The following is a 22,243-nucleotide window of genomic DNA, read 5'->3' on the forward strand; positions in this document are numbered from 1 at the left end:
TTGGTGGCTCTTTACACTTGCTCCGATCTTGGTCGAATCATCCTGCCTGCACTCAACTTGTTCCTCTGCTGCCCTGTTTTGGACTAACCTTCTCCCAAGATGATGAAATCATCAGAGCTCAGGCTTTTAGTTCTCTGACACACTATGATGTTAGGCCGGATCCACTGTGGGACTATATAAATATTAAATAAAACTCTGATGATACATTTAAGTCACATATTTTTGTCTGGGCTTCAGGGGCTGAGTTGTACATTAAAGAACTTTCTCCCAAGCCCTCTTTAGCCTTGCCTTTTCTGCATCAGCCATTAAGAACACTGCATTATGCATCGCCCTGAAGGAGGGCCTCTTAGCATTTCGGGAGCATTGATCACCCTACGGTGGATCACTGTGCCCTTACTGTTGTTTCCATCCAGAGAGCAGCGGTTTACCTGGGATCCAGCTGGACACAGTGACCACTGCCGACTTCTTGGATGTATTAGCTCACACCAAGCCTTCAGCAAAGAATCTGACTCAGAAATACTCAGCCTGGCAAAGTGAGTTTGAGTCTGTTTGAAATCACATTTCCTCTGACCTGGCCACAAAGGCAACCACAGGGGCCTTCTGGTTGATTAGCAAAAGCAGAAGAACATAATGACTGAAATAAGAGGAAATTATTCCTGAAGACTGAATTAATTTGAACAACTGTATTTGCTTTGGAAGTATGAGATATTTTCATTAATGATTCATATTGATGTCAGCAGAATAATAAAGATTTCAGTGACAGGTATGTGTGCTATTAGGTCACGCAGTGGAGAGTTTTCTTGCAATTGGACTCCATAAAATTTTGATGAACAATTTCTCGTGGTGTTACTCACTTACAACTGGTGTCTTCATTTTAAAGGAGAAGATGTAGTTAGGAAAACTGTGCTGAAATGCACAGAACGGTTGTGGGTGGGGAGCCAGGCAGAAGCTGAGCCGGACAGACCATCTGACCTGCTGACACTTCAAGGCTGCACAGGGGTGGGAGTGGGAAGGAAATGTGGAGTCTCTTTCTTCTGACAATATTCTGAATCTCGCCAGCTCCCCCGAATTCTGACCTAAACCGGTTGTCTCAGCAGCAAAGCCCCAGCAGACCAGGCCTCACTGGGAAGTGCCACTCCATCTCTGGAGGTGACTTCTCTGAGTCCAGCGCTGACAGCAGTGGTGACTGGCCCACCACCAGCACTAGCTACCAGTTTCAGAGTTGTGAGTTCTGACCCCCAATACAATTTTTTTTATCTTCCCCTGAGGACATTTTCATTGCTTTTAGAGAGGGGAAGGGATAGAGGGAGAGAAACACTGATATGAGAGAGAAGCATTGATTGGTTGCCTCCTGTACATGCCCAGACCTGGGGTCACATGAGCCTGGACCAGGGACTGACCACACAACCTAGCTATGCGCCCTGACCGGGAATTGAACCCACGACCCTCTCATAGTAAACTGTATTTCTATGAGAACTGTACATTGTTCACTGCAGAGCCAACTAGTGAATCAGGGTTACATTTTCTCTTCTGGTGAGTTCTGTCCTTCCTTGAATTAATAACTACCTCCCCACCTGCTTTTCATTTGCTTAGTTTTCTGAGTACCCCCCCCCCTTTTTTTGCAACACATCATCAGATCTGTCAGATTGCCATCAGTATTATTTTCCAAATGGCCACATATCAGACAAATTTTCAGTTCCATCCCCATGCTCTCCGGTGCTGGCCCTTTAAGGGGAAGAGAACTGAGGGCCACTTGGAATAAGCAGACATGTACCTAATTCCCATGGTCAGCCCTGCATCCACTACCATGCCCACTGTCCCCCAGCCCTTAAGTATCATGGTTTTACGTCATCAGAAAATACACCTCCATTCTCCTGTCTAGGCTGCTCAGGGTGGGAGGGTCTGGGGCTCCAGCCGTTTTGTTTGCCAGTTTTGAACCAATTCCTTGCTTTTCAACCCTGCCTCATGCCTGGCTTCCTCTCCACCTAGTATCTTCCAACCTTGAGTCTTTGAGGTGGTTCTTCAGGATGAGTTTTGCTTCTTTTCTTTGCACTGGTTTTAATTAGCAACACTTTATTTGCTCACCACCTTCCAAACAATTGCACCCTCTCCCCCATGGGTGTCTCCTCTACCAGTCTCTTGTGGCCTGTCCTTGAGGATTTGTACTTTCTTTATTCCTCTCCTCTTGTTTCAGTGGGGCTTTGAGAGAGAGAGAACAACTAACACATCTGACTAATCTGCTCTGTTTATAGAGTCTGCATGTTTTTTCTTTAGATTAAAAGCCTATCTAAATTTACAGGGCTATATGAGATTGGAGGAAAATTTAACCTAATCCAACATGTGGTATTTTCTTCTAAAGCAGAGCTCACAACTCAAATTCCTCTAGGACCCTAGGACATAGTAACACCTGAGTAAAGTAAGCTGGGTGTGAGATAAGGAAGCAGTGGGGACTGTGGGGAAGTGGGGAGAGCCAAAACTACTGGAATGACACAGCAGTGTGACTCAGCCCCAGCTGAATGTGGAATCTGGACCTAACATTGCCTGATCTTCCTCCCTTCTTAGGAAAACCAGTAGTACCCGTGATCTGCACCTGAAATACCCGTGTCAGATCTTGGCAATAAGATGAACTATCTGCCTGTAGAATTCTGGCTTGTTTCCACACTTCACCTCATCTGAAGTAATCCCCTCCCTCTTACTGGGTTTACTCGTCTTCATCACTTATCAATATCTCTGTTGTAGTAAGTTGTATGTTTCATCTATATGCCCTACTCAAATGTTAACACGACGGTTGTGATACTTTTTTTTCACTGCTATTGAATGAATGAAACATTCTTCAAAATGGCACAGGCCAAAGTGTTTACTTAGCTCATTGCACTTCTCTGAGAGGACTTACACAACTGTCTTGAACTTGTCAGTGCCCTGTGGACTGTTAGGTTTATTTTTATATGCATGTTTACCGGCTAGAAGATACGCATATAAGGACTCGGAGCTGCATTCTGCTCTCTCTTCCTCAGTGATTCACCCACAGTGGGCAACTAATAGTTTGATCTTCTCAGGCTCATCAGCCAGTGAAACAAACAGGTGTTGTGTATGACATGAAGGTAAGCACTGAAAAAAGTAAGGTATTCAAACTCGTTTGGTTTTAACAGATACGCAGTTTAAATTATGATACTTTCTGGTACTTGGGCACCTTGCTCTGGTTGCTTCTTAAAGACAGCAGCATGCTTTGGGGTATGAGCCCTTGACAGCCGGCATACTACAGAGTCAGCAAAGGCCTGTGCGTTTATGCTGAAAAAGACTTCTGTGATTTATGCCAAAGAAACCTGACAATGCAAAACGGCTCTGTGCAAACAACTGCATATGAAAAAGGGATTCCACTGCTTCAGGCAGTTTTTAGTGAAACAGATTAGTGTGATTTTTTAAATTGTCCATTATGGATCCCCAAAGTTTCCCTGTTTCATATGGCAGGAATGACGATCCATCCAAAACCAATTGAACAAAGCCCTGTTTTTGACTCACCTGTCTAACACACTACTGTGATATCTAAGTGTGAAATGAAAGGAGAGGTCCCAAGGGAATTTCTGACTGCCCACCACTGCACAGGTATTCAATGGAACTGTCACTTAGGGGGAGCTCCCCTGCTTTCTCGAGACATTACAATCAGCTCTGACAGATGTAGGAGGGTAGGCAGGTAGCTAGAGCTTCTGCAAAACCAGCTGACTCTGAAGGCCTGAAGGCAGCGGGCAACCAGCCGACTCTGAAGGCCTGAAGGCAGCGGGCGCAGCAACCACGAGTCCCCGCCACTGGCCTGGTGTGCTCCATCGTCCTCTGCACCCAGCCAGCACCTAGCTCACAGCAGACACTCAATGACATCTCCTGACGATGGGTAGTCTCAAATACCCTTTCTAGTCCTAAGCTGTGACTCGGTCCCTTTTCTTGGCCTCGGACAGTATTACAGTAAATTCGATGCAAATATTGTCCTTGAGGTTAGTACCACAAGATAGCCCTGCAAATGGGAGGGATGAAAAATAAAATCCTAAGTTTAGTTTTTAAATCTCCTTCATGAGGCCCAATATAAGACCACACAGCTGAGCTGGGTACATCTATATTAACCTGGATCTAAACCTAGATTTTTATTTATCCTCATGAACCTGACTGTGGACAGGTGGTTAGCAAGCCCTATATAATGTTTGCTAAATCAATAAAATATCAAACTGAGATTTTAATGGCCCACAGGGCCAAACCAGAATGGAGGAGTGCAGAGAAGCCATTTTTCTTGGCTGGATGCGTTATGCTCAAGTGATCTCACCCATTCCTGTCACTCTATTTAATTCCTGACCATCAGTGATGCCTACCTCTTCGCTTTAGCTCTAACCTGTCTCCAGAACATCAGATTCATTATTTCCAAGTGTCTAAGGGGGCTTCCCCATAGCAACGAGTCTAAAATGAATCTTATTTTCTCCTCCCTCCCCATAGCTATACCTTCTAGCATTAAATTCCTATAATATTTACAGCTAGTTTTTTATTGGTTCAGTAACCATCTGAGTTGGTTCAGTAACTGTCTGTGTTGTAGCAGGTATTTTTAAAAAATGAGACAATGGCCCTGTCTGGTGGGGAAAAGAGACGCGTGAAGCCCTATGTGTCATCTAACAAGTGTTTCGCGGGCTTGACGGAGCGAACACCTCCTTCCATCCTGCAGCCAGGGCGACATCACCAAGGGATGGAGCATTCATCATGTCTTGTGTGTTCTCCTCAGCTCCTCAAGCAGTAAGGCTCCTCAAGGCTGAATACCTTTCCTGCATGCTTATTTCCTAGCCTGGCATGTAGCACAGAGCAACTAGCAAACAGAGAATCACGGACCCAGGAGCCCAGCTGACAGGCCAAAGTTGAACGTGGCCCATCCACCAGGCACCAAGCAGCACTCTATCTGCACGCTGAGCTTTTCTCTGTGCGGCTTCGGTTTGCTCTGAGGAAGTTTCAATGTACTAGAATCTCTCTCTTTCTCTCTCTTTTTAAAAACTCTCAGGAAGACTTTCCCCATTAAACAAACTACAGAGGTGATTTCTACCAACCCTTTCCAGATTGTTAAATGTGGACTCTCCTGCTACATCTCCACCATGACCCATAACTAGCATTTGCCTGATTCTATTCTAAGTACTTATTCTGCGAATCACGCATTCAGCCCTCACAATAAGCCGATGCAATGGACACCATCATTATCTCTATTTCAGAGATAAGGGAAGGGGAGCATAAGAGGCTACCTTGCCCAGGGTCACAGAACTATGTGCTTGCTGCTCAGGCTCCCAAATCTATGCTCTCCACCACTCCATTCACGTTCTGATCTGGGGTGGGGGCCCTGTCACATCTGTCTTTTCCACTCTAGGATGTTTAAGGACCGAGTTGGAGCACCGGCACAAACAAGAACAGAGTGCTCACCAAACCACCAAAAGGAGTGGAGCTGCCATTTACTCAGCTTTGCTCCCCTGCACCTAAGACCAAGCCAATCTCTAAACAAGCATCAAAACCCGAAGCTCATTAACATCAGTGTGTACTTCAATAAGGTGAACACTACAATGATGTACAATTACATGCTAATAATTCAATGCCCAAGAGTCCTGTAAAACAATTGCAAAGGCCCAGGATTATCACAGTATGCAAATGCACTAGGAAAATCATTACCTACTTAGACCCCCTCATTCTGGTGGGTTTAACATAAGAATAATCCATGCAGCCAGACGAGATTTCATTTCACAGCTGTAGTAACCAAGTACATAAAAGCCTGAATCTGTCCCAATAGCTTCTAAAAGATTTTTCCCATAGTGTCAGAGGCAAAAATAATGAAATCTTGCAAATGTACAGTTAATAGGACCCTGGTGGACACTAACTTCAAAAATGCATGGTCTGTAAGACATTAAAGGCTTGATTTTAGTTTCTGCACTGTTCCTGTTAATAACAATGTCTAATTAAAACATCTGTAAAATACTGATAGTTTTAATTTTACATAAAATTTCCAAAACAACTGTTACACAGTATAATAGGTATCTGCAATGAATAGGTTATTAATGGAAATATTATTTTAAATTAAAATCAGGTTCTAAATTTAAATTAGTCATCTCTGGCTAATGAAGAGAAAAGGAAGTCGTCCGTGCTGGGAATAGTGCAGCGCGTAATCTAGTTTCAACATCCGTTAAAGCAAATTCACTCAGTCACTTGGGCTGAAGGACAATTTATTTTGCTTCTTCTGACATGTACTCTACTTGGCACGTCTGACGGGTTTCACAGCTGAACTCAACGTTAAAACTACAACCTAACGCACCTTTCAATTCCACTCACAACCTGGACCCGCCCTCCCAGTGTACGGCGAGGAGACAGTGAAGAACACGACTGCCTGCAGTGGGTTCTCCCTCCCGGCCCTGCTAATCCGATGAATATGTTTTAAAAACATGGCATAAAATCTCAGCTCTCCCTTTCTTTGGGTCTCATCTTCTTTTACAAAATGAAACAAAAGAGGGAAGCAAGACCTGGTGTCTGGCTGCAATTCGATACCTTTCTTTCTAATTAACGCACAACAAGAGAGGGCTGCACCCGCCAGCGCTGAGGGGTGAGTCTGCCTGTGCTGCCACTGAGTCCGTGAGGGATCCACTCCAGACGGTGAAAGGCTGCGATGAAAAGGTTGCTTCTGATTCAGTGGTTCACAGAAGATGCTGCAGAATGTGGTCCACAGCATGAGGGAAACTCTCACAAGTTAAGTAAGGAGGTGGGCTAATTTTTTCTTCATCTGCTGCTCGATATTTACCTGAAATGAAAGTAGAGCAGGTGAACAAAGCTGCTGCTGGAATGCCACAGTGACCAGGCCCGGTGGACACCTAGGCCACCACAAACCACCCTCACAATTACTACAGAATCGGGCTCCATTATCTCCCAAAGCATCTTTTATTGCGGCTTCGGGACACAATGAAGAAATTCAAAAGGCTATCCCATCGAGCACTTCCCCAGGCCCTGCAGCCTTTCACAATGGACAAGGAGGTAAGGGGTCACCTGAGGGCTAAGGGTGCCTTTGGATCTCCACAGCTGATGAAATCATCTTCTACCCCTCCAGCCCTAAAGAGGGAAATACTGAGTAAATCAATGCTTCTAAAGGGAAGCCTTGACCCACAGGGCAGAGGCCTCGTCAGCTCCTGAGGGTGAATGCCACCATCGGGAACCCTGTCAACCTGGCATATGACAAGACCTGGCATGAGGAGGGACAGAGTGAGGGATGCTCACAGGCCAGGGCCAGGCAGGACATGCCACATGCATGGCAGGGCACCAAGGGGCAGGACACCACCTGTTTCTCCCCAGACTCTGGCGTTCAAGACCTATAACCTGAACTCCCCAACACGGCAGAGGAACCAGTCCGCACAGTGGTCGCAGAGAGCTTTTGCACATGTAAAGCAGACGACGCTGGTCCCTCTCTAAACAAACACCCTTCGTGGGTCCCAGCACCTCTCAGAAGAACCTCAAGTCCCCATCGCTGCCTGGCAGGCCCTCTGACATGGGGCCCCAGCACCCCTCCAGCCTCAGCGGTGCGCCCTTCACACAGCTGCCGTCCCAGACGGCACCTGGCTCTTCGAGAACCCGGCCGTCCCCTTTGCCCGGACACTCCTCTTGCCTCCCACACTCATACTTCAGGTCGGACTCCATGTTCCCATCCAGATTAGACCCTCCGCCTGTTATCGTCTCTTAGAACACCTATTTTTTTTTTTGCCTCCACAATACCAGTAACAATTTGTAATTATGTATACACATAGTTTTGTTTGTTTAATGTTTATCTCACACCTAAGACTATTAAGTTCTCTCAGAGTGGGGACGAGGCCTGTTATATCCCCCAATGTACCCCCAGCACCAACAAAATGACTAGCACAGTGTGAACATTCCTCAATTTTCTTTTTTAAGAATGGAAGGAAAGAAAGAAGGAAAGAATTGCAAGACACTGCTTCAGGAAGGCCTTGTGGGAAGAGGCCAAGTGCCCCGCCCTGGCTGCCTCTGTAACCCCCCTTCTCCTTGCTCTCTTGTCCCTTTTTCTGTGGCCCTGCTATTGATTTTTCTGCATTTTCCAGTATTCTCTGCCTGAACACAGCTCCCCCCAAAACAGACCCACCATTTTCTACAATTCCTTCTGTCTTCCGCAACCATCGCTTTCTCTGAGAGGCTTTGCCCAGCAGACGCAAAGCCTGAAAATGCCCTGCCCCACACCCCTGCACTGGGATGAAGATGCTTCTTGCCTCGCTGACTGTGAACTCCTGTAGGACAGGAGCCAGCATGAAACGCACACATGTACAAACACACACCTCATTTACCTCGGCATCCTCAAGGTACCCGTCCACACATGGTCCACACAGCAAACTACTGCTAGTTTTTTTTGTTTCAAGCTTAAGTCCCTTGCAGTATTAACTCCTTTGAAGGTTTCTATTTGGTCTCATAGGTAAGTTAATCACTAACTATTCCTCCATCACCAAATCCCTGCGCGTCTAGTGGTCTAAGGGCAAATGTGTGAAAGTCAAGTTTCTTAGCCATGTTGATAAGGACTTGCTGCTTTTACATAATCTAGCTCAGCAAGTGGGATTTCTACAAGGTACACACTGACCCAGTGCCTTACATGTGTGTGACAGTTCTAGCACCTCGCACTGTGTCTGGCACACGGCTGATGCTCAATCATGTTGGCTCAGACCACCTCACCCATGCCCGGCCCATTCACTGTGGCAGTCTGTGCTCTCCTGGGTGGACAAATGATGAATGGAGGGAGAATACAGGAAGCCCATGCTTATGATATTAGAGGAAGAGTAATCCCATCTTCTCTAGGTGAGTTTTTTACATGCTCAACAGAAATTCTAGTTAGGACAAGTCAAAAATCTTTATTAACAAATCATTAAGTAAATGTACATTGAGCACCTATGATGTGCTACGCATCAAGAAACAAAACTGCTTGACCAGTGTAGCTCAGCTGGTTGGGCACTGGATGGCAAAGCGAAAGGTCACCGGTTCAAATCCTGGTCAGGGCCCCATACCTGGGTTGCAGGTTCAGTTCCTGGTTGGGGTGTGTACAAGAGGCAACCTACTGGTGTTTTTCTTTCACATCAAAGTTTCTTTCCCTCTCTTTCTCCCTCCCCTCCCTCTTCCTAAAAATAAACAAATACAATCTTTTTAAAAAAAAGCAAAATTGCTCAAGAGTATATATACGAGAGCACTTATTACTGAATAAGTTAAAGTCTTTTTAAAGATTGTATTTACTTATTTTTAGAGCAGGGAAGGGAGGGAGAGTGGGAAACATCAATGTGTGGGTGCCTCTCACACGCCCCCTACTGGGGACCTGGCCTGCAAACCAGGCAAGTGCCCCAGACTAGGTATCAAATCAGCAACCCTTCGATTCACAGGCCAGCACTCAATCCACTGAGCCACACCAGCCAGAGCTGAATAAGTTAAATTCTTTCTGATGATTTTCAACACTGGGAAACCTAACACTTGTTTAAATGCACTGAGTTCAAATTCACAAGTAAAGCCCGCTTTCCTGCATGATTTCAGATACTGGGCTTACTCAGGATTTTTTGGGCCGGAGATAAGCAGTTCCAATGGGACTATTCTGATGAGTTGAACTTAGCAGCTTACCAGTTATTCTTTTCAGATTTGACTGTGTTATGCTCCTGGCACTTTTAAGACTACCTGGATGCCTGTGTGATGGGCTGATCACAACCAAGTGCCAGTCAGAAAAGAAGGCAGGGCCAATGGAGACCAGTGGGGGAACTGGGCCTAAGGACACTGGCATAGGACCAGCTCTGATGCTTAGTGTAAATTCCTAATTATGTAAGCTAAAGAAAGGAAATGTTCATGGGAACAATAAACAAGAGAAAAAATAGTTATCTGAGATTTTTTTTTAATGACTAGGAAAAAATGGTGAAGGGCAGGAATTAAAAAATTAAGATATAGGGGAGAATCATCAGTGTGGCTATTTTTCTTGACTTTTTCTGATACTTCCTCCCCCCCCCCCCAATCCTCCAAAAGGGCAGTAATGCTCCTGAACAGGTGGAGATCATTTTGACGGAGAAATCTGAGAAAAACCCCATTAATTCCCAAGTGACCAGGGTCACCTTGGGCTCAGCCCAAGCCCCAGGCAGAGGGAGACTGTGTTTCCATGTTCACAAAGGGTCTTGCCAGTTACCCCTTACTCAACTGTAGCTACGGTTCCATTTTCTTGTTTCTATTTTTTAGTTCAACATAGCTTTTATGCAACCACATTTTCTTCAACAAACATCATAGTCATGAGTAAAGGTACTTTTTCGAAATAATTTCTTAGTGGCAGCTCTTCTGTGACTTTGTTTAAATCTTCCCTTTTATGAACGGCCTATTAAATAGTTCCACTACCATTATATGAAACCAGGCAAAAGAGCTCACAGAGCCATCTATGAAACCACTTGTCTGCCGTTTCATTTACAAGTGCCCAGTGACAATTCCTGAATTTCTGGCTCTCATCTTTAAACATGTGCTATCAGTTCCAAGCTCAGAGGGACCATCTGGGGGCGGGGTGAGGGTAGGGGACCTTTTCATCACATCTGGAAAGGCTCATCAAGTTCCCAATGCGACGGTATTCAACCCCACACATAGCTCCACGCCTGTTCTTTTCTTACCTTGAAAGCACTTTTAAAGCTAACAATGCACATAAGGAAATTGCACAAAATCATATATTGTACTAGGAAAGCTAGAAGTGACCTGTCCAACCTCATCATTCTTAAAGGATAAAAAGAGGTGAAGGACGCTGACCAGAACCTCACACAGCTAGTTGGCGCCAAGCTGAGGCCAGGACCCCAGACGTTTAAAGAGTCCACTGTAGTCAGAATATAGGATTACCTGTGTCCTCCCATTAAGTTCCTTGCTTCTCTTTAAACTTATCTGAGGAACCACAAAGAGTGTAACTAATTGTGGTATGGAAAATAGTTCCTAAAATAGTAAGTGAAAGGATGAAAAAAAATTTTGTGTGTGTTTTAGAAGTTGCACATATTGGTGAACACACAATGCCTTATACAGATGAGGTATTACAGAACTGTACACCTGAAATCCATATTTTATTAACCGATATTACACCGATAAATTTAATTAAAAAATAAAAAATTATATTGAAAACAAATAAAAATAAAAAGTGCAAACATTAACACAAAGCATCAGCTCTCTTAGCTGCTCAATTCCTAAAGAGATGCACCGCACCTTGCAGCTGGCACAAAAAGAAGAGATGTTTTTATAGGGCACTGCAATCAACAGACCATGGTCCATTCCCATGTGGTATCTGTATCCCTAGGAGATCACGTAAATGCTAACTGTCAACTGTGTATGGCTCCCTCTGGCTAAGTACAAAAATACCTCCGAACTCCCATCCTCTTAGAGTTGGACGGCACGGCCCCCCCCACGCAGACTGCTGCCCCTGTACGACTAAGACCATTTTATTTTCGCTTTGTGGAAGAAACGGACTTCAAGTGCCCAGGGAGCCCTGGCATTTCTGAAAGAACGTTTCTGCAAGCAGCAGCGTGTTCTACCATCCTGCTCCAGAGGAGGCTTACCCAGATGATACGTACCAGTTTTCACTAAGATGCCCAGCATGCCCGCATTCTGAGCCCCGCCAACGTCATCCCGGCAATCCTAGAGAAGTGTAAAGAAAGCACTTAGTGTAAGGTCTTCAATGAACTTGACAATAAAACCCTACCAAATGATTTGACTTATTAGGCTGGATTGCCAACCGTAACCCCATGATTTTATCCTTTTTTAAAAAGAGATACTGACTTTTTTTTTAATCCTCATGCAAGAATATGTTTATTGATTTGAGAGAGAGAGAAAGGCGGAGAGAGAGAGAAACATCGATGTGAGAGAGAAACATCAATTGGTTGCCTCCCATATGTGCTCCAACCAGGGACCTAGGTACACTCCCTGACTGGGACTCGAACCACCAACCTCGCGGTGTGCAGGATGACATTCCAGCCGAGTCACCCAGTCAGGGCCTCTGGTTTTATCCTCAGTGAAGGCCAGGAAGAGGTAAAAACAGATAAACCCACATGTAATAGTCTGAGGAGCACGCCGTTTGCCAAGGGAAGCGTCACGGTGGTGGAAGACGTACAAGAGTAGCAATTCCAGTTCCCAACACAGAGCAGTGCTACTTCTTCAAGTTTTGCCACATGTCCATCTATCTCCTCTCAAAACAGATCGTGGAAGAAAGTGTCCTACCCGTTTGGCAGGTTTTGAGGTGATCCGAAGGCAGACAGTGAATAAACTAGACTCAGAAGATGGCTGTTCTGCTGCCCAGGTAACATATTATCCTTACTCTCCAGCCAACGTCCCTACCAGGTGCAATCAAGTCCAATCAGCTGCCCGAACAGACTGTGGCACTGCCTGGTATTCACTTCGCATGTGGGAATAACACAGTAAGTAGTTAGAAAAGGAGGTCCTCGTCCCGGCCAGGTGGCTCAGCAGGTTGGGGCGTTGTCCTGGTAACTCAAAAGGGCTGCGGGATTGGGCATGTACGGGAGGCAACCGACTGATGTTCCTCTCTCACACCGGCATTTCTCTTTCTCTCCCCCCTTCCCCACTCCCTCTCTCTCTGAAAGCAGTGAAAAAAAAAAGTCCTCTAGTGAGAATAAAAAAAAAAAAAGGAGGTGCTCTCTTCCATTCTTGTTCAAGATGGGGATGAATAAGATACACTTGGTTGACTGTAATGATAAATCCAAGGTAATAAAATCCAAGGACTGGAAGAAACATCAAGAAAATCAATCCTGCTAGCTCATGTCTATTAGCAGGATTCATTCAGACCATACCTGAAGAAAGCGCTTTGTCTTTTTTTTCTGTCAGTCATTAATACTATTCAGTAACAGCCCTTGGAAATGAGTTTTAGAATGTCAAAATTCATCCAAGGTCTAATTTAAAACCTTTTTTGCTGCATCTCAACTTGCCCTGTTGAAGCAGTGAAGGTAGAGGAAAGGAAGAGAAGGAAGAAGGGAGGTGGGGACAAATGGACAGGGAAAGGGAGGGGAGAAACTGCCACTCTCTGGGATAACAAATGACCCTGGGCGAAGCGGCTATCACATGCCCTTCTGCCTCCCTCCCCATCCGCACACCAGTATCTCCCAGGATAAAGAACTGTGGAGTCTCCAGGCTCAGAGAGCCACTTCTTCAAACACACACCTACCTAAGAAAGTCAGCTGAAGGCTTGCCAAGAAGAATAGGTGGCTGAAAAGATGGTTTCTCAGAACAGTATCAAGTTCAATGATTCTCCCATTCAGTGAAACATGAACAAATATATATAGCAGTGGAAGAGGATATCGGGTAGCCCGTGATGCATTTGCACCATCACAAGTTAAGAAAGCACGGGATCTATAGTTTGTCTTGGAGGAAGTCCAGAGCTGCAAGTTCTATTTCCAGCTATGCCACTAATTAGCTATGAAAATTTAGGCATTGAGATTTACCTCTCCCGGCTTCAGTATCCCAATCATAAAATGAGGAGATTTGGACCAGACAATCTTGATGGTCCCTTCAGCCTAACATGTTATTATTTAAAATTGAAATATAATCCTTGCCACCTACCTACCACAAGGCAGCGTTGATTTCTAGCTCTTTCTCCCTCATGGCACATGCAGAAAGTACCTCCCCAGTACACCAGGGTAAACTGACAAGGTGCTCGTGGCCAGAGGTCACCGGCCACGGGCCTCCAACCACCCAGGGTCAGACTGGTCACTCAAAGGGCTAAGGCAATCGATGTCTTTAAGCTATTTGCGGCACACTGACTGGGAAGTTCTTCCATAGAGCATATACTGAGAAAAAAATCAATGAGGGTAGAATTCTTTAGGTATGGGCTGTTCCCCACATAAGTAATATTTGAAAAATCTAAATTTCTGTAAGAGTTTCTTTAAAAAGATATATAAAGCTTTTGACTGACTTGTATTTAATGATATCTTAAATTATATATATATATCACCACACTATAGAGAATGTCATAAATAATCAAAATTTCAGTTCTTTAGAAGAATACCACTAAACAGCTACTGGAAAGCCTGTTTTTGGGGGCAGCCACTTAGTACTATCTACTACCGTCAGTAGCAGTCTGCTTGTGTTTTGAAGAGGCGCTTTGAGGTTGGCTCTTACCAACGTGACGGGCAGGCTCAGGGCATCTCTTGGGCTCTTCTACTTACATCTCCTATCATGACGGCTTCCTCCGGTTCACAGCCAGTGCCCCGCAGTGCTTCCAAAAAGAATGTCTTCTCTGGTTTTCCCACTACTGTGGCCTTGGTATCTGTGGCATACTCCAGAGCAGTCACGAATGGGCCGGGCCCCAGGGCTAAGCCATCTTTCCTCTTGTAATACCTGGCTTTGTGGATTGCTATCAGCGGTGCCCCATCCAGGAGTAACCTAGAGAGACGGAGAAAATGGAAACTGGCTAAAAGCAAGGCTTTTATGACTGGAAAAGAATGTCGTACTTACAAAGTGGTTTTATTCACATTCACAGAAACAAAGAGTTTCTTATTAACTTTTAATGACTTGCTGTCTTCTAATGAATTCGCTAAGAACTGCTGGGAATTACACTCAAATACACTAAAGAAAGGTGATAGATTATTAAATTTGGGATTGCTTCAACCTTTTACCTTTAGTGGTTTCACTTTACCCGAATCGCCAGGGAAAGAATTAAGAGAAGTAAAGCTCAATAAGACACTTAAGGGAAGAAGTTTAACTTAATGAGACGAGTTGCCGCAACCTCCCCTGACGGTGAGCGGGAGGCTCTTGAGTCCCTCCCGACACGACACAACCAGCTGCAGAGACACACTCAGTGGACTCCTGACACACCGACTCCCGGTTTCTTCTCCTCCAAAATGTAGGTGGCTTTTCTGATTCAGAAACCTAAAATACAGCATTTTACAAATACTTGCTGCTCGTGCATTCCCCTGTTCATTCTACCTTTTGACGGCGTCTGACGTTACTTTGCAAATCAGGCCATCTTCTTGGAAGAACAAACCAACAACATGTTGTCTGTTTGTGTGTCGTGTGGCACGGTTTAGCCAACAAGGTTGAAGGGACAGCCTTTACTGCCAAATCTCCTTCTCTGTCCTGACGTAGGACAGATATCTTCATACCAAATAAAAGTGCACAAAGAGTCTCCCCATTAATTTGATAACCAAACTCTATGGACAGCCAAAGATCTCCATTAGTGACTCAGGAAAAACATAGCAAAACAAATTAAAAAACCCCCACCAACTTCTTAATGCTCCCCTACCAACCCCCGTCCAACAAAATCTACCACGCACCCTGACAGAACAACCTGTAGGTGCAGAGCAGAACAGTCACACACATATTATCGCCTAAAGGAAGGCAGGACATGATGTTTTTTAAACTGCTTTTAACCAATGTAATAAATGATCTCACTAGCTTAATTTACTTTAAGTCATCTACTTAGTTAAAATATTTAGTATCCATCGAGGAAGAATTCATCACATCTTACCCTTCACAATTATGAGTAATTAAGCGCTCAACTATGAAACTGCTAAATTATTCTTGTCGGTGGGCATAAAAATGCCTTCCTGCGGGAGATGCAGAATTCAGACATTTATGATTAAATATTTTATTAAGTAAAAACCAATACTGGACTATTACAGGGCCTTACTGTTAGTTACTACAAATTGCTCACAGCACAGGACAGATCCTTCCAATTTATTCACTAATATTAATACAAGTTTATTTTTAAAGCAGATCTTAAAATCTAACTGTTAGGAGACCTGATAAAGCCACTATGCTGGCCTTAGAGAACCACAGCTGATGGCAATGAGATAATAATGGGTGATTTATCTATCTCCCTTCTTGTCACCCGCCCCTAATCCCATTTATTTGCTACTCTACCACGGAACTGGAATTCTTTATGCAACAGACCTCAAAATTGCTTTCCACTTACATAGCTAAACTAAAAACTCATTTGATTTGACTTTGTTAATATTTTATTATGTATTAACTGGGTATAAGACTTATCAGCTTGATTGATGTGTGTACTTAACTCCCAAGCAGTGCTTTAGTGCCTTCCCTGAAAGGCTAGAGCTGTGGGTTCCTTGGCGTTTCTCTAAATGGAAACTGGTGCTGCACGAGGTTGGAAAAGATGGGCTCCTGCTTCTGTCGTGCTCTGCCCAGCACAAGCTCTACTGAGTCTTCGAAGAGCCAAGGCATATTCAGGATGGACTGAACGGTAAACTTTTTCTAGGACACGGATTAAAAGATCTTTTATAGTTAAACACGTTTCAAAGTATCAAAAACAGACACCCCCAACACTTGGAGGGTTTTTACACTTACTAGACAGGGCAACCAAGGGTTGGTTGTTTTTTGACACTGGATATGATATATCAGGGGGATATCATGTGAATTTGTCTGTATCTAACCACAAGCCTACAAGGTACCAGAAGCCAGGAAAAAGGGGCACAAAGAAGGCTCGATGCAAAGATCTCTGGCTGTGAAGTCCACGTACGCAAAGGCAAAAACTGAAAAATCATAGTGAGGGAGCAGGGCCACAATATAAACATCTTAGGCAAACATCTAGTTGAGTGGTTCTCACCCAGGGACAGTTTTGCTTTCCAGGAGACATATGGCAGTGTGTGCAGGCATTTCCGGTTGTCGCAATGGAGGAAGAGGGGCGCTACTGGCATCTAGTGGGTGGAGGCCAGAGATGCTGCTCAATGTCCTACAATGGACAGCACTGCCTCCCCCCACACCCAGCATTTTCTGGTCCAAAATGTAGTACCTATGTTTCTTAAAATAGGTAAGAGCAAATCACTCCACATGTGTAGGCCAGGTTTCCTGTCAATGAATGGGTTGAACTGCCAGGGTTTTTCGACCTTAGCACTACTGACATTTAGACAAATTGAACTCCATCAAAATGAAGAACTTCCTGTTTTCACACTATTAAGAGAGTGCAAGTACAGGGATAAGATATTTGTAGTGCTTGTATATAAAATGAATTCCTGCAAATCAGTAAGAAAAATACAATCCAATTGGAAAGGGTAAAAGATTTTAATGGGCATATTGCAAACAAGTTACCCAATGGTCAACAAGTATATGACAAGGTTTCAAGAACATTTCTCATCAGGGAAACAGAAACACAATGCAGTGAGATGCCACTGCACACCCCAGACAGAGCAGCTTCAGTTACACAGACTGGCCAGAGACTGGTGGGAACTCAGAGCGACCGAAACTCTCATTCATAGCCAGTGGGAATATATGACTTGCTATAATGACTTCAGAAAATTGTTTAGCAATATTTACTAAAGCTAAACAAGTACTTATCTTATTACCCAGTAATTTCACTACTCTACAGACCCAAGAGAAATGAGCCCATATGTCCCCCAAAAGACATGTTGAAGAATGTTCATACGGCTTTACTCATAACAGCCAAAACTGGAAACAATCCAAATGCTCACTAACAATAAATAAATAATTTGTGGAATAGTCATACAACACACTACTACACAACAACAAAAATAAAGAAGATACAAAGCAACAACAAAGCACTACTACCTGCAACAACTTCGATAAATCTCAAAAAAACGCAAAAATGTTACAACTGTATGATTTCACTGATGTGAAGGCCAAGAACTGGCAACACTGGCAGGAGTCAAGAGCGGCGGTTACCTCGAGGAACAAGTGGAACTGATTGAGACAGGAAGCCTTCTAGGGTGCTGGGGATGTTCCAGATTTTGAACAGAGGGGTTACACAGGTATACCTATGCATTAAATTCTACCGAACTGTCTGCATGCTGTACAAGGGGGGAACCCCAAAACCCCAGAATTTATTTATAAACACTTGTATATTTATTCTTGCACGTTTAAACTTGTCAGCTTCAAAGCACTCTCCATTTGATGCAATACACCTATTGAGGCTTTTTTATCCACTCCTCAAAACAGTGTTTGAGCCCATTGATTTTGATGTCTTTTAGTGCTTTTACTGTTGTTTGTTTCATCTCTTCCACATCAGCAAAATGTTTCCTTTTGAGAAACTTTTTCATCGGGGAAACAAAAAAAGAAACTCACTTGGGCAAGACTGGGTAAATGGGGAAGGTGGGGCACAGCAGTCATGCTGTTTTGGGTCAAAAACTGCTGGACACTCAGCAGTTAGGCAAGTGCACTTGTAAATCACCCATCACGACATGGAAAAGTGTAGTGAAAGATTCTTCAAAAATACTCACTGAAGCTGAACACAGCCTCTCACAACGCCAGTCAGCACACTGATACAGATGGGTTCCTAGAACACTCACCTAGCAGGGGAAGCCTCTACTACTGGGGGCCTGCCCTCCAAAAGATAATTATGATTTTGGGGGGTAACATCAATTTTTTAAAAACAGGTAACAATATATTTATGGGTTTTTTCACCTACAACTTTTATTTGGAGTAGCAAGAGCTGCCTCGATCATACAACAATCTCCTCAAATTAAAAAATAAGAGCAATTAGTGACTGGAATTAAACTCAACTGTGTATTCCATGAGCTTCCACTTGGTGTATAAAGTGGTTCTCTTGCATATACTAATGGAATGCTTTAAATAACTCAAGTTCTTAAGTCTAATATAATTTCTCATGGTCTGGACTATAATTAAAAAGACTGCGCAGCAGTCAGCCCTTTCAGAAGGGGTAAAGCCCGTAGAAACACTTCTAACTGGAGTCCTGCGACCGTACAGCTCTGGAACTCCTCAGGCCCAGGGCTCTGCGCACTTAGCAAAGACTCAGGAGCTACTGCACAAATGAAGTAATAACTGACACCACTGTTGTTGATCTTCTTTCTCCATTTTTCTTCTTCCCCTTCTAAGGAATTGAATATATTGAAGTAATTAACTTTTAATTTTTTTCTTGAGGAGATAGGGAAAAAAGCAATCCAACATTCATCAGGAACCATTTATGGTGATAAGAATCTCTTCCTGAAAAACAAACAAAAAAAAAACACCCAATTTCTGCACATCTTTAAGACTTTTTGAGGACTCTTGTGCCTTGTAGTAATTCTAGAAAAGAAATAATTAACTTCAAAATTAAGTCATTTTGAAGCTTCAACATATTATTCTTAAGCAGCCTTCCACCTTTTGCACTTAAACGTGAAAGCTGTGATGTTACTTATTGTCAGATAGAATGACATTTTAATAAGCTCCTCTAGAAGCTGGACAGCAATTGCTCTAAATTGATTTAAAAAAAAAACTTGAACTTTTCCTAGGTTAAGCAATTTCATGTACTTTTTCCCCTCAAACTATAGTTCTGAAAAAAATCTTAAGAAACAAACAAATATTGCTGAACAAATGTTCTCGGAAGGTGTTTTTTTAAAAAACTAACTTCAAAAACTCGGCAATAATCAACGACAGGAATCGTCTGGCTAAGTGGGATATGCTGTGGGAGCCAAACATGTGTAGAAGAGTATTTAGAATATAGAAAAACATGCACAATATATTGCTGAGTTTTTAAAAAGCAAATTTCCACATAGTGTATATAGTCTCATTTTTGTCTAAATATGTATGTGCATGGAAACAAACTAGCGAGGTGGAAGGAATAAAGATGGTTTTGTTTATTCTCTTTTGCGCATTTAAAATTTTCCACCATGGCGACATATTACTTTTCTGTTTAGATACTTTTTAATCTTGTTAATGCTAAGTTCAAATTACCTTTGCCCAAGTAGCCTTCCTCCTAATAGAAATCATTCAATTTAATTATAATTGATCTTTTACTAAAATGCTCAAGCTTTGCATTTCTAACTCAGGTCACAAGATGAAAAAGACCTTGCTAGAAACTAGTATGACAGTTGTGAAAATGAATAAACTGGGCTACGGACATGCGTCCTGAGGAACCACACAGTATCACTAAGGAAGAAAGCAAGTTGACAAAGTATTAAACGTGCAAAATAATACTATACACTGTCTAGGGATACCTACATACATGGTACAGTATTTTTAAAAACGCATGCAAATGATAAACAATTCAGAATCCTGATTAGTTTTGGGTCTTGGGTGATAAAACTGGGAAGGAACATGCAGGGGATATCAAATTATGTCAATAATTTGTTTTTTCTTACATGGCTTGATAAGCATATGAGCATTTGTTATATCATTCTTTGTGTCTTTTAGTAGTACATAAAATACAAAAAGACACCAATGGCTCTCAGGATTTAAATGTTTTCCAGAACCCAAACATCCAAATCCTATCTATTCCTTACAACTGGTTCATATTCTTCTCTGAAGTCAATTCTCTAGGATTCAGTGTTCCCAGTTTCACTCAAATGTGTAAGATGTGTTTGTAGCCAGATTGTACCATGCATGGGGGTGGGGAGGAAGCTCATTTGAAACAGTAAATAAAAAGCAGTGCAACGTGGAAGGCTAATGCTTCCACCTGAGGGCAATACGCTCCTGAAGCTGGTGTTCAAGGCGGCTATGCAGTGGGGTTTAAAATCCAATGTTTATTCTCATTATCAACCTGAACAGTAATTTAACTGGTCGGTGGTTCATCTGAGATGTCTGTATTTGCCACTTACAATCCAAACAGCTGTAGTCATTGGTTGCAAGGCACAGTCTCTGTGGAGACATCAATATGCAAAGAAGAGCAAGCCCTAAAACCTTCTGTTAACTCTCCCCCCAGCTGTTAAGTGCATTTGTGAAATTAGAGTTGACCTACAAGTGCACTGTAATGCTTTCACATGTAGTATTTAGAAAAATCAATATGGTTAGGGAAGTGTACTAATTAGACAGCATCCGAGCAATTATAAAGTCAGTATTATGTCAACATACATTTTTATTACCCCGAGTCTAGCATCCATCTAAGACAGAGACCAATTAAATATGTCCTTCCCAAATTACCAGCTAAAATCAATCAATACCTTCTCCTTGAATTCTCTGGTAATTAGTAGGGGTAAATTCGGAAGTAAGAAATTATAGTACATTCTCTATTTCAAATGAAAACTGATTTTGGTATAGTTGGAAACCTTACTCAAGGAGAGGTGATATAATGTCCCCACCCCACCCCAACCCCAAGAAGCCACAGTAGAATAATTGAAGTAGGTGAAGCAAAAGAAATTTTAACACCACATACCCCCTAGTGTATCTTCATGCACTGTGGTACAGCAGTGGACTTCCAGGAAATAACTACAGTAAACAGACACTGAGCAACTGTAACAGCAGGTATGTTTCTTTTAAACAAAGGCTTAACTTTCAGAATAACTAAGTGCATTAAGTAGTCATAGTTTCCATTAACTGAGGCTCTAAAATGCACACAGGGAAAAAAGGTGCTGTTTATGGCCAATTAGATTGTACACGAAGACAGCCATTTTCAAGTTCAACAGCAAATAATGTGCCCAGATGTGCGAGCCTTGTAATGAGTTTTAGTTTCCTATAAACATTCTGATTCTAGGACACATATGTCAAGAAATGAATTCTACATCAAATATAAGTTAGAATGATTCTTGTAGATCTTTGTACTGGTAAGAAAATGATGTTTTCATAGCATTCTTTAAGTTAAATACCAAAATTTATGTAGTCATTACAAAAACTTTTTAAGCTAATTCAAATGCATCTTTATGTAATATTTTGAAGTATCTGTCATAAATTAAAAGATCAATTATACTGTTCAATGATTTGACAAGAAGTAAAAGACAAGATGAAAATGAAAAAAAAAAAAATCCCAGGGAAAAAGTCAGTCTCACTCTGGAGCAGATTTGTAGGTAAATTCTGATCCCATTTATCTTAGGAAGTAGGAGAACCAGTATGTAGTCTTCCTTTCAGAAGCAACAGCAGAAAGTTCTTAAAAGTAAAATGCATACACAATGAATATCTATAACCTATGTGTTAGCTGTGTTTCCCCAAATTTCAACCAACAGCCATCGGAACATCTCTACCTAGATATACCACCTGCCAAACAGCCCGACCTAAACTATCACCTCCTGAACCCACAGGGAGTGTTCTCCGTTGCTTGTGCTCAGGTTAGAAACTTGTCCTCCTTGACTCACTGTCCTTCTTCACCTCCTTAACTCAATCATTCATCGAGGCCCCTTGATACTACCTGAATCTGGTTTTCTTTTCTTTTCTATCTTAATGAAGATTTTATTTATTTTAGAGAGACAGAAAGGGAGGGAGAAAGAGAAGGAGAGAAACATCGATGGGTGAGAGATACATCAATTTGTTGCTTCTCATATGCCCTCAGCTGGGGACCTGGCCCACAAGTCAGGCAGGTGCCCTGCCTGAA

General features: G+C 42.9%; 2 protein-coding genes across 4 annotated transcripts in view; one reads left to right on the plus strand and one right to left on the minus strand.

The window, feature by feature from the left end:
* Nucleotides 1–589, plus strand: part of KATNAL2 (katanin catalytic subunit A1 like 2) — a 60,266-nt gene extending 59,677 nt beyond the window's left edge. For both annotated transcript variants that reach the window (XM_037165082.2, XM_037165083.2), the window contains one exon: nucleotides 414–589. In XM_037165082.2, coding sequence (XP_037020977.2) covers nucleotides 414–553 — 140 coding nt within the window. In that variant the 3' untranslated portion in view covers nucleotides 554–589. The remainder of the gene's footprint in view (nucleotides 1–413) is intronic.
* A 5,621-nt stretch (nucleotides 590–6,210) lies between these two features.
* Nucleotides 6,211–22,243, minus strand: part of HDHD2 (haloacid dehalogenase like hydrolase domain containing 2) — a 31,778-nt gene continuing 15,745 nt past the window's right edge. For both annotated transcript variants that reach the window (XM_037165074.2, XM_037165075.2), the window contains exons 5-7: nucleotides 14,202–14,418; nucleotides 11,601–11,664; nucleotides 6,211–6,796 (exon numbers count right to left, since the gene is read on the minus strand). In XM_037165074.2, the coding sequence (XP_037020969.1) occupies nucleotides 6,693–6,796; nucleotides 11,601–11,664; nucleotides 14,202–14,418 (385 nt within the window). In that variant the 3' untranslated portion in view covers nucleotides 6,211–6,692. The remainder of the gene's footprint in view (nucleotides 6,797–11,600; nucleotides 11,665–14,201; nucleotides 14,419–22,243) is intronic.

This window comes from Artibeus jamaicensis, unplaced genomic scaffold (assembly GCF_021234435.1).
Source record: "Artibeus jamaicensis isolate MK-2021 breed Jamaican fruit bat unplaced genomic scaffold, CSHL_Jam_final contig_354, whole genome shotgun sequence".
Classification (NCBI taxonomy): domain Eukaryota; kingdom Metazoa; phylum Chordata; class Mammalia; order Chiroptera; family Phyllostomidae; genus Artibeus; species Artibeus jamaicensis.